This window comes from Leguminivora glycinivorella, chromosome 15, assembly GCF_023078275.1.
Source record: "Leguminivora glycinivorella isolate SPB_JAAS2020 chromosome 15, LegGlyc_1.1, whole genome shotgun sequence".
Lineage (NCBI taxonomy): Eukaryota > Metazoa > Arthropoda > Insecta > Lepidoptera > Tortricidae > Leguminivora > Leguminivora glycinivorella.
In genome coordinates, this window is record NC_062985.1 from 16,564,547 (window position 1) to 16,578,076 (window position 13,530).

A 13,530-nucleotide genomic window follows, 5' to 3' on the forward strand; every position below is an offset into this window, starting at 1 on the left:
TTAACGTTTTTCCGCTTGATTCTTTATTGAACTAATACTGCGATGACGTTAATTTATTTCGCCGTAGCGTACTATGAGACATATTTTGTCGCTTGATTCTTTAATGCAAATTGTTAGAGGTAAAGTGAATACTGGAATAAAATTAAATTCCATATATTTGAGTAAATATTGCTATTGTAAATAAATTAACAACAATGTTTTCCTCCACAATGATTAGGACTAATCCGTCTAACAATTTAGTTTTGTTCTGCAATCAACTGTTTTTCATAAATGTCAAAAAAATCAGCATATATGGCAAAATTGGCATTGTAACTAATAATAATTCATTAGTACTAGCCAGTATTACACACATAAGATATTATGATATAACAAAACCTCTTGATACTTAGTTCTCATTAAGCGAAATATCCTGCAATTTCAAATATGTAACAACGAATCAAACGACACTATTAGGGCGGTTAAATCGATATTGCGTTTATAAATCATCAAAACTTTAAACCAAAACGAATTAATAACATTTTTATGGCGTTTAACTCGATTTTGCGATTTAGAATATACGCTTATTATAATTTGTAAAAGTAAATTTGGCGTTCAATTCGTTTTTACGTAACGACTTAGTATACAGGGCCATACAAATTTTAACGTGTCGCTTGATTCTACCCCTTAAAATAAGGCTGTAAGCATGATTTTTCAACAAAGAAATAGTCAATATCACATTTATATCCGAACTGCATTCATAACTTTTTTTTCGGATTTTGGCGCTTAGTTCGCTATTCCATAACACCGTCCAATTATGACGTGTCAAAAGATGATTTTAAATTCTGACCTGACAATTGACCCACTTTGTATATAGCGTTATTGATAATTTCGATGCAAAACTAGCTTGAAAATAATATTTTACTAGGAAGCTAAAGTTATTTTTGGGCGGGTGTTCAATTGTTCATTATGTGAAGTAGTTTATTTCTAAAAAGTCTCTTTATGTACTGAATATTTATTAGGGTCAAATAACAATATACAAAAATTACAATAGGCTACTAGACTCGTATCGAATTTAGCACATCAAGTTATTGTTTTCTGTAGTATTTGACTTAAGAAATCAATATTTATAGCTTGCGGGCATTAAAAGTGCGTGATGACTGCGTATTTTTAATTAAAGATGTGTGTATGTTTTTTTTTAATTATGGACTCCGAAAAAGGTGTTGGCCAATGGAGTGACGTCACATAATTCAGATCAACTATGGAAATTAGAGGTAGTAATCTGATCTCCATAGAAGCAACCTCTATTGTATTAAAATTCATAGTTCTTGACGGGTGTGACAATGTGAAATATTTTTTCTAAATATACTGACGTCATGTCATAGATATTCTATAGATTAATATGGCTGATGTTGTTTTTGCCTGATCACGTAAAAGTAAACTTTAAATAATTTTTTTGCGGGTTTTTAGTCGTAATAAAATATGGTACTATTTTTTTTTCGTTTAATTAGACAGTAATTAATAATATAAGACATACTTTGAAAAAGGGTCAAGTAGCCTATTCCAACATTAAAATAAAACAGTACTTAAGACTACTCCCATGTGTATTTCTAAATAAAGAAAAATGTGTAGCAATAGTATTTAACTTTTATCAAGATACATCGTCTGCGAGTGATACTATACATATTATACATATTAAACGAAATATAATTATTTAATAATTTACCACTTACAGTAAGATCTTTCCTTTCTTCTGAAAAGAAGAGTCATCTGATAAAGAGTCTTATCAGAAGTGGTGTTTTTTTTGTCAATAACTTATATTCTCAATTATCCCTATAATGACATGAGTTTTATTGATTATTTTCGTCAATGATTTCAGGTTTGTCTTGAAGACACTTATGACCATATGCCCCGGAACGGTGTTACTAGTTTTTATGGTTTCCTTATGGATAATTGCGAGCTGGACGTTAAGACAATGTGAAAGGTTAGTATCAAATACAATGACGTGTGTTTCATTTATACTTGTGAAGTATTTAGTTGGAATCAACATGCAGTATGTCGGCAATTTTGGATTAAAAATAATATATAAGCTGAACATTTTTTTTTCCTTTCTTTCGCCATCAGACCCTTTGGCACAACTTGCCTTGTCGCGCGCAAGTCCATACATGAAGTCACGCTTGATATATGGACTCGCGCGCGACAAACTAGTTGTGCTAAAGTTGTTGCGGGTTGGATGCATGCGTTACGCGTCGAAATAAACAACAAATCAACAGCGTTCAAATAATGTTCTCGAACTAACGTTTGAACGACCTTGATTTACCGCTTATCGCGTCGCGCACCGCTTGCGTCGAGCCAGCAGCCTCAGTATTATCGCTTTCATTATCTTTAGTATTATACAGTTTGTAGCCTTGTACACCTATTCCGCCACTGTTGTAGCGGAATCCACCAGTATTGCCTACGTGGGCATGCTAACGCTTTTGTGCTGTGGTATCGTATTTATTGTTTTATGCTTAATTTATCCACACTGTCTGTTTTGTTGTCGGTATCTGTGTTTACATTTTGCGGAATATTGTATGTAGCGAAGCCAGGTTCATTACCATCACAAAACAAGAGTTTGACTTTGATTAATCAATTAGCTTTAATAAGGTACAAGACACATATGCTATATATCTGTTTATATGTTAGCTAGACACAAAGCAAGTGTTGGCCGCAGTTTCAAAAATGTCGTAGACACATATGGCGTGTTGTCACATGAAAATAATGCACTAGCACTTTTCTATGCAAAGCAACTACGAATACACAATGTACTTATAATTTCAATTTTGCTACATTTAAACGACTTAGGAAATAAGAAAATAATTTTAATAAATGGAAACTGTAGCGCACTAGCTCATGTTAGAGCTTGAACCCTCGTCAAGAAGCACCAAATCACTGCACCTGTCTCACAATCATTATAAAACCACGTTTCTCTATCACCCAAATCAACTGTTTTTAAAATTATTCTTTCATCATTATATATCTTCCTTCTATCTTTATCGAGTCTATTGGTTGTCTGTTTTTGTGTCCCTCGAGATCAAAGTGTAACTAAATCGTATTCACGCATGGCTGAAAATTTGTTCAATATCCAACCCCAATAAATGTTTAGTCTGCACGCTGTACGTATGCGGTATTAGTGAATATTTGTGTAGTAAACAATTTTTGTCGTCTTTCAATGGGCATGCAACATTAAACGACATAGTATTGATATTTAGGTTGATTCATCACATAATTCATTAAGTAAATTTGACAATGGTGGAATTTTGATACTTGACCTTGAATTTTTAAAATAAAAGTGGCCACCAACCGCCAAGTTCCTTTAAAGGTATCAGTAATTAAGATTATCGTGGCATTACAATCGGTTACCCTGTGGTTCTTGTCGGGCGTTTTGGCTCTCAGGTTCCATGATGAAGACCATGCCAATTTGCTAAACTCAATGTGGCTGACTGCTATTACGTTCCTCTGTGTGGGGTACGGCGACATTGTGCCCAACACGTACTGCGGTCGCGGCATTACCCTCACCTGCGGTATGGTGGTATGTATCAAAATCAATTTACGCGTGAAAAAACACTGGTTTTGAGAGTTTTTTTAGTTTTTAACATGTTTTCTAGCCAAGGCAAGATTACTTGCATTGTGTAGAAAGTGCTAAGGTAAAGGTGAGCCATTTTATACAATACTTTAATCACAATAAACTAAACAATCAAAGTCAAACTCTTTAAATACTTAAAACCTGCGCGATCTTTTACTTCTTTTTACGTTCAATGATAATGCTTAGGGCGGCTTGCAAGAAACGCTTAGGTTTAACACTATCGTAGGTATAACATTTGGTTCAGACAGATTTATTGACGATTCAGGTTTCACGATGAAGAACACGCTAATCTACTGAATGCAATGTGGCTTATTGCAATAACGTTTCTCTCCGTCGGTTTTGGTGACATTGTGCCAAACACATATTGCGGCAGAGGTATTGCTGTTAGCACCGGTATAATGGTAAGTTAATATAATAAAAAACACCTTTTATTTGTGTTGACTGACACGGGTGCTAAATTTTAATTGGTATTCACAAATATTCACGACTCTATAATGCAATCTAATTTCTTGATATCTGTAAACGTGTTCTAACCTTACAACTTTGGAAAATCTTCTCGTCAGTCAACACTTATTAGCATCGATGTAAAATACATATCACACAACACATAAATGCTTTACACACATTTGATGGAAATGTTCACATTGTATTTGGTGTATTAATGTTACAGTATATCAGAGGTTCACGTTTGAATGTGATTATATCGCAGTATTTGCTTTATTCATGTAATAATTGCAGTGTCAAAAACACATCACATAAGTAATGTCGAATTCACATGAGTAGGAATACACAATTGACTCTCTAACGACTTTTTCGGGTTAAAATGCATTTTATTTATTGATCCCACACTCCATGTTTCACTTCACCATATAAACTATTTGTAGTTATGTACTTGCAGGTAATTGAGTTTCTTGGATAAAGTAAAGTACGGTTTTGATGATTTTAAAGTAAAGTAACGTCCATTTCCCTGTTAAAGCCAGCTATTAGAAACGTTTGTAGAATGGAATGCTTCTTTCTCCTTACTATTTTCTAGAACTCTCTTCACAAATATTTCACTAAAATTGCACAATAACTTTGTTTTTTAAAATGGCTCACTTTTCCTGAGATTATTTTATTAAGTACAATGATTACACAATAAAATGGTTGCACCTAAAATAGTGCTTTTGTAATTTGTAAATGTAAATTTAAAATTTGGTACACTATTGTAAGGAAAACGTAATCATGACAAGGTGCAGATTTTTTTATAACTGTTGGATAATCGCCCATTGACCGTCTTTGCAATAGTGTATTATTAAACCTATTTGTATCGGTTTGAAATTTGGAAAAAGGTAACCAGTATTTTTATTTTATTTTGTTATTACATCAATAATTTTCACGTGCATCTAGATTTAATTCAAATTACATTATAATAAATTGAAATATAAATTTATAATAAATCTTTTTACTATTTAACTTAGCGAGGGTAATCGAGGCAATATTTGGCTATTTAGACAAACTTTTTTTTATTGGTATTGGAAATCAAATTTAAAATTGTGTCTATTATCCTCCATATAAAATAAAATAAATGAAATAAATAAATTCTGAGCACATAGCCAAAAATTATTTTCTTTTTAGCCTTTCAACTTTTTATTTATTGGAATGGAAAACTGCTTCCACGTTCGCTTTTACATTAAGGTATTCACTTAACAGGGAGCTGGATGCACAGCGTTATTAGTCGCGGTTGTTTCAAGAAAATTAGAATTAACTAGAGCTGAGAAGCACGTTCATAACTTCATGATGGACACACAACTTACTAAAAGAGTAAGTATTACGGTGACCTCAGTTCATCACAATTATTGTTAATCTAATTAACAGGGGGCTGGCTGTACAGCATTATTAGTGACCGTTGCTTCAAGAAAGTTAGAATTAACTAGAGCGGAGAAACATGTGCATAACTTCATGATGGAAACGCAACTAACAAAAAAGGTAAGGTTGTTCACGTAACAACGAACGAAGATAAACTGAGGTAAGTTCTTGCTAGGTAATGTTATAAATCCTGTTAACACGTTCTAATGCTAATGACACATATGGTTTAAATTTAAATAAAATGTGAATTAAATACATAGATAATATAGTTTAGTTCTAAGCAACACTATAGGCTAGTATATATGTTTGCATTGTAGTTTAAGATTTTTACCAAATCGAAAAATAATATTAAAATACTAACAAAGTGTGTTTGTTACTAAAACTGTGTTTGTTTGTTGCTCGTTTTATATTATTAAGCTATAAAATTAAATCGTGTATAATAAAACTATTAAAATGAATATTACAGTTAAAAAATGCAGCCGCCAACGTGCTCCGAGAAACGTGGTTAATATACAAACATACAAGACTGGTCAAAAGAGTTCACCCAGGTCGAGTCCGGACTCACCAGAGGAAGTTTTTATTAGCCATATATGCGTAAGTCATCATCATCATCCTCCTTGCGTTATCCCGGCATTTGCCACGGCTCATAGAAGCCTGGGCTCCGCTTTGACAACTACACTGAGAGAAAATACAACCAGTTTTCATGTTCATTCAACAAGTTTTTTGGTTAAAATAGCGCCTACGTGCTCTTTGGTTCAAACAACAAGCTACTTATCATTTGAATCGGCAATATATTTGAATCAACAAGTCGATTTTATAAAAACAACCTGACATATATTGTTTTAACATACGTTTGGCTGATTCAAACGGATAAACCGCAACAAGTCGAACTTGTTAAATTCACAATGCAAATTTCTCTCAGTGTAATCCCAAGATTTGGCGTAGGCACTAGTTTTACGAAAGCGACTGCCATCTGATCATCCCAACCCGAAGGTTTTAGAAGGCCCGATTTAATTAATTAAATTGGAATTAGTCCGGTTTCCTCACAATGTTTTCCTTCACCGAAAAGCGACTGGCAAATATCAAATGACATTTCGCACATAAGTTCCGAAAAACTTTGGTGCGAGCCGGGGTTCGAACCCGCGACCTCCGGACCGAAAGTCCAACGCACTTACCGCTAAGCTACCAGCGCTTACCATATATGCGTAAGTATAGAGAAAGAAAGAAAAAAAAACGTTCAACAACATCAGATCTAGATACTAAACGTTTTATTAATAAGAAGCTAAAAAAAGTAATGGACGAAAAAAGAAACCCCGTGATGATATTGTGTAGTTTCGCAGATCAATCGATGATGAGGTATTTTGTCGAGAATAGTATAAGAAACATTACAGAGAATCGTATGCGTAATAATGTTTGATATAAAATATACATACTTAGTAATATGGTATATTTCATAATTAGTTTGTTTTGTAATCACATGTTTATTATTTTTTACAGATTACGAAAAGTAAAAATGGATCAAAGAAAGTTAATGGACAATGCCAATACAATAACAGATATGGCAAAGGTTAGTTGATTAAATGTTTATAATATTAATTGCTACACTCATTCCATGTCACACTCATTTAGTTGTCCCTGGCACTACTCTTGGCCATATTTGGTCGTTTGACAAGGAAAATTTATAATTATTACTTTCTTTATTCAATGCTTATAATATCATATTTCACATTAACGATTTTACAAAATACCTGTAAATAATCTATTAGACATACTATTACAAGGTTATCTGGAAGAGATCCCTTAAAGGGATAAGGTCTCCTTTGTACATAACTATTATAATTATTTACTGTACTTGTAATTTGATCTGTGCAATAAAGTGTTTACTACTGCTACTACTACTGCAATTTTGCAACTATTATAGTCCAAATTCAAAATCGTACAATATTCTAAACACAAAGACTAAGCGGAACACGGCACATAAAAGAAAAAAAAATGATGTACCTACTTATACTTGCAAACAAAACGAGATAGAAGACTTGTCAAGTTTGTAAGACCAGAAACAGTAGTTCAAGCCATATAAAAGATATATTTTGATTAAAGTTTGCTGTCAATTGTTCTTATCTCGACTAATCTCGTGATTTTAATGAAAACGAAGAAGATGAGAGTAAATATCTTATGGGTAGAAATATTATGATCTGCTGGTGTGTTTTCTTTAAAATTTTGGTTGTCAACTGAACCTTGAATATACAAATATGAATGATGCTTCTTTTTGTTGCAAAAAGGACATTCATTCCATATTTGGTAGTTCTGGCTCAAGAAACGTGTGTCCTTAGTAAAATAGTGATTATTGTTTTTGTCCAGTTCTTTAGAATTTTTAGATTGACTAATGAAATTGGTCTTAGAAGGTTCTTTAAAAATTACAGTTTATGTATTAGTCGCTAGCATTCTAGTGCCTTAATAGCTGCATGAATCTTTCCATTTCAAATTTCCATCTAGCATGAGCTCTTTAGATAATGTAGACGAATATTATTTCCTTAGTTTAAGACTAATACTTTTTCAACTGTCCAAACATTAACAACATTCTATACACACATGTAACAGACATTCGAAACACATAGGGCAGGCAACTGAAACACTAACACGTTATACTAAAATTAAAATGAACAGTGAATAAATAACTGCAAAGCGATTGATAGTAGGACCCCTTTCTTTTGCAGACACAAAATACTGTTTATGAGATAGTATCAGATATGAGCACCAGACAAGATACTATAGAAGAGCGATTAACAAGTTTAGAAGAAAAGCTTACAACGTTACAGGTGAGATCTTATTATTATACCTTAATCACAGCTATTTTTAGTAAGAGTCTATAACAAAATTGTCTTTTTTGAAAAACAACTCATATCGTTTTTTTCAATTAGGCGGGATAGCAATTAATATTCTGAATACTTAATTTGCTACCTTTGAAATATTTTTTTTTACGTAGAACGTTTGGACCCATTGCTATGACAACAACGACTGCAATTAAAGATACATGTGCAAAAAAATTGGTTTTTATTCAAATTTCTTGCAGTGGACCAAAAATGGAACTAAAGCTAGCGCAATGAGCCTATTATGTTTTCATTCACATTTTATCATAGCTTTCTATTTATTGAAGTCATACATTGTATTGTTTTTTTCTCATACTTGTGATTAATTTTGCGATACTTATCTCTTTACATTAAAATAGGAAGATAAGTATCTCAAAAATCTAGAATCACCCGTCATATAAAATTACTTCCTACTTCTTCCTAAAACCATCAGTAACAACAAAACGCGTCGTATGTTACAGGAACAAGTAAACAGCTTACCAGATGTGGTGGCCAGGTGCTTGCAGCAGTGCTGGGAGCGGGCAGAGTCTCGCAGAAACTACCTGCATCCAGACACTGCTGCGGCACCTACTCCACCAGCTAGTGTTATCACCCCTCATGCCAGGTATGTACTTCACAAAATAGAAATACATAGAAGAACATTACACCAAATATGATGATGATGGCATCTTGTTATCCATCATTAGGGGCATCTTAGAAGAATCTTCCACTTGTCACGATTCTTTTTCACATTATTCACAGAAGAAGTCAATCAAGCAATATTTATCAAGTATAGAGGTCTATAAATTTCATGATTCTTCTCTTTCCGCACAGACTAGTAATATGAAGCTAAAATGATCTCCACTAACAGCAATATGTCCAATATGGTCAATCCAGGTCAAATTCATACTCTGTATTATCAGGAATAGGTCAAGGTAGTTCTCTCGGTCCTCTCTTATTTCTTATTCTTATCAATGACCTCCCTGCATCCATAAAAAACTCCACGTGCTTACTGTTTGCTGATGATTTAAAGTTAATTAAACCGATCAGTGCTCACCAAGACTGTGCTGCATTACAAGAGGACATCAGCAGCGTATGTACGTGGAGTATTCAAAACAAATTGTCCCTCAATGAAAATAAATGCTCAGTCATGTCCTACACCCGTGCATTCAATAGCCTACATTACAACTACACGATTTATAATCAGCCTATGCAACAAGTCACATCTGCTCGTGATCTGGGCACATGGTTCGACTCCCATCTTACTTTTAATGAGCATATTGTTGCAACTTGCAAGGCTGCTAGAAAAGTATTGGGCTTTGTAATCCGCCAATGTAAATTTCTTGATTCCCTAAATGCCTTTTGTGCATTATACAATGCATATGTTCGAAGCCGGCTTGAATGTAACGCCACAATATGGAGCCCTCATGAGCATCAATACACTCTTATGTTAGAGAGGGTGCAAAAGTCATTTGTACGCTTCCTTTTCCTTAAAACCTATGGATATTATCCACATCTTTACCCCACCCTCTATGTACTAGGAATGGTAAACTATACTTCACTAGAGTGCAGAAGGAGTTTGTCCCTTGTAAGATTCTTCTTTAGGTTAATACGCGGCCAAATTTCGAACCCTTCCTTGTTGTCGCTCATTTCACTCAAAGTGCGTCCGGTCACCGGTTTAGAACTCCGTCCCCGCCGACAGACTCTATTCGCCATCCCGGTGGCACGCACCCATGCTCTGTCGCACTCACCACTGCACCACGCTTTAACCCTTCTCAATGACATACTGGCCAGCGACAGCAAACTGGATATGTTTCACAGCACGGAGCCGCAATTCCTTGCGATCAGCGCCCGTCACTTGGAGTCTATAACTACTCCAAGTTCGATCCACGTGTGAGTACCTACTATATTATGTACTCTATGTTCCGCCACACTATTTTATATAAGTGTACCAGGATTATTCATGTTTATACCCTCCTGTACGATTGACATGTTTAGCTAAAGATTAAGCAGCTGGTCCAACTAGTGGCGATTAGGTAGTGAAGCCATGGCAAAAATTGGTAAAACGCAAAGAAGACGATGAGAGTTGCGAAGACTAATTTCGTGGATTAGTAACGTCCGCATGACTTTCAACGATATTGGTTTTCTGTGGCACAAGCGAAGTATAGATAAATAAAATTTAGCCTCTATTCGTCAACAACTTAATAAAATTTTATCTTATCCCATACCTGAGCTTTCGTCAGGAAGCAATATTCATTCATATTAATTTATCCAAAGTGTGCTATCCGTATATTAAAATAAAAAAATACCTATATCGACTTTACCTTTACCAAAGTGTAAATTCAATCTCCACTATCAGATTTTAATTATTTCAGTAAACCCTGTCTATAAACGTTTTGGTCTTTTTTTCAGAACATTAACAACAGCATCACACCCTTGGCCACCGAGCCCCATCCTACCCGGGGTCAGGACCCATTCAGCCCCGGAGAGCACTGTCGCCCACTCCCCCGCTCCGACCAGCCCCGCGACCCACGCAGCTCGGCCTCCCCTACCCAGCTGAGTACCGCCTTCCAACTCCGAACTGTTGTGCTGAACTCGTCAAAACTCGGCGCCCCTCCTCTGACCCCCCTTGATATAACTACGACCAGATGATGGCGAAAGAAAGATATCTGTAGACCTTGAAATTAGGACACATTTTGATATTGTGCTTCTTTAATTCTATATAAATCATGTGGTGCTACCTTATCCTCTTCCGTCTGTTTTTGACAACCAAGCACATGAAATTTTTACTTCCTAGTGATCTGAATTTTATCAAAGACAAGTGAACAAGTAAACCAATAGTAGAAACTGGCAGATGCTGCACATGATCTCAAACACACCAAGAAATTTTAATAATCTTATGATGGAAGATTTTTGGGGTCTATTGACATGATTCTTTCGCCAGTGGACCACGCCTCGGAGCGAGAAAAGGTCAGCCGTAGTTTTCCGCTGTTCCCAAAAAGTTTCGGATGTGTGGGACTGTTTTTTAATAGGTATTGCTTAGATAGTGAAAAGAAATTAGCCAGAAAGGACTTGCTGTTGTGATTATACAAAAATGCTTTATCGATACGCGCTTTAGAGTACGTTAGAATATATTTTGAATACATTATCAAGATAGATATAGGATAGTTTGTCAAACACGTCTGTTCACGTTTTACCCTATGTTTCAAGAACCAATTCCACACTGTATTGACTGCATCTATTTTTTGTAAATAGGTTAAGTATAACAAAGAACCAGGCTTGCAAGTTTTTCAACTATTTAATTTCCATTGTAAAAACAAGTACCTACCTACGTTGAAAATATTTCTGTTTTTTTTTTTGAAATACAAAACAGCTTATTCTGATTGCTTATTCTTACGATCAAACAGCTTATTCTGATTGTTTTAATTTGAAAGACTAATACTCTGCTCTGTATATTATGATGAACATGATTAGTATCACTATCACTGAAAAATCTAATCTAACCTTGGTTAAAATTATAGTAAGCAATCAGAATAAAGAACTTCATTGACTAGTTTAAATAACTTATTTTTATCGTTGAGTTTGTTTTAAAAATTAATTATAATTACTTAAAAATTGAGTAAAAATTTAACCGCCAGTCGAAATTGTTTCCCTGTACCGTATTCAAAAATTCTACAAATTGCGTATAAAATCCTTTTTGCATGTATTTTCACAGGGTTTTTTTTGTGTTATTCACGAAAAAAGTGCCTACTTGTTTTTATTTCAATTGATATATAAATTGTTTTAAATATCAAATGTAATTTTAGTTACTCTGACTTATTTGCAATAGGAGGATGTCTTACTATTAAGTTTCTTGCATTATGTACAAGTATGTCTTTTAGAGAAAAATATAGTTAATAGATATTTTATTGTACAATCAAACTTATATAAGATACTTAGTGGCCAGTTATTTCTGTAAATTGGTTTTAGTTCCTATGAGAGTACCTATTTATTTACTTATAATATTTTTAGATAAAGGTGTTTCAAACCTGTTTTGAACAAAGATTTCTTTAAGACAGTCATGTTCACCTACAATTATAGATAAAACTTTGACATTGTTTTTAGATCGTTTTTTTTTTTTGTGGTTATTTTTTTAAATTTGATATATTTTATGAATTTTAGGACAGTTTCTAGTCAGGATCAGGGGCACTATCACACATTATTTCAATAGGAGGAGAAAAAAAATTGTGTCCTGGAATTTCCACACGTTTTTGTTACTCGATACAAAAAAATAAATATGAAAAATGGTAACTCATTAAGAAAATATTTCATGTTTAGCTATTAAGATATAATATACTCTGATTCTGAGTAGAAATGACGTAAAATTTATAACAATATCACATTCAAAAAGTGGACAAAAAAGATACTTTTTATTTTTGTTCCATATCTAAATTTTTGCAATAAGAATTAATTTGTTTTAATAAGCAGGTTTGAATACTGATATAGTATGTTATCTTGCTTGCCAGTTTTAGCTTTAAATCAAATGTAACAATTGTAACGCGACAGACGGACGGCAGCACATCATACGATCTATTAAGCAGTATACACACTTTATTTAGATATAGATAAATTAAATTGTTACTACCTGCCTATTGACACGTAGTTTGTCAAATTTTTATAAAATTAGATTAATTAGGGCTTTGATAAGACATTAAGATTGATGGCTGTCTAAATAGTGCCTAAAACACTACGAAAATTTCGATAATTCAGTTTTATTACCTAGTATGAATTTGTAAATAGATGAAAAACTTAAAATTGAGAGCATAATATTTTATAGGATTATCTGAATTAATAGTGTTACGAGTACGTGAGATGGGATCAATAACTTTGTATTTTTTAGTTCTGTAGCGTCGTTCATTAATGTAACACACTAATTTTAGTAGTAATACAAACTTATTATTATTTTAAAATGCAACAATAACTGCTAAGTCATTCATTCAATAGTATGCTTATAAATAATGAGCGCCAATTTAATTTGAGTTTATATCTTTTCTAGGCAAAGAAAATACTATACAAAATATTTATTTATTGTCCGGCCTAGTACATATATTATGCAATGGCGATAAACAAAATGTATATAAACGAATATCTAAGTACTCACCCAAAGTAATTGTAAATTCCTAAAATTCTATTACTAATATTTTGACAGATGCCATAATCATAAATTTGCCCCAGTATCGACAGTGACAGTATTGT

At 33.7% G+C, this 13,530-nt stretch overlaps 1 protein-coding gene across 1 annotated transcript in view; it reads left to right on the forward strand.

Moving 5' to 3' along the window:
* Positions 1-11,942, forward strand: part of LOC125233751 (small conductance calcium-activated potassium channel protein) — a 372,074-nt gene extending 360,132 nt beyond the window's left edge. Inside the window, exons 10-17 of the mRNA XM_048139827.1 lie at positions 1,856-1,960; positions 3,412-3,547; positions 5,291-5,401; positions 5,913-6,040; positions 6,944-7,013; positions 8,164-8,265; positions 8,778-8,920; positions 10,708-11,942. Coding sequence (XP_047995784.1) covers positions 1,856-1,960; positions 3,412-3,547; positions 5,291-5,401; positions 5,913-6,040; positions 6,944-7,013; positions 8,164-8,265; positions 8,778-8,920; positions 10,708-10,855 — 943 coding nt within the window. The 3' untranslated portion in view covers positions 10,856-11,942. The remainder of the gene's footprint in view (positions 1-1,855; positions 1,961-3,411; positions 3,548-5,290; positions 5,402-5,912; positions 6,041-6,943; positions 7,014-8,163; positions 8,266-8,777; positions 8,921-10,707) is intronic.
* Positions 11,943-13,530: the final 1,588 nt, after the last annotated feature.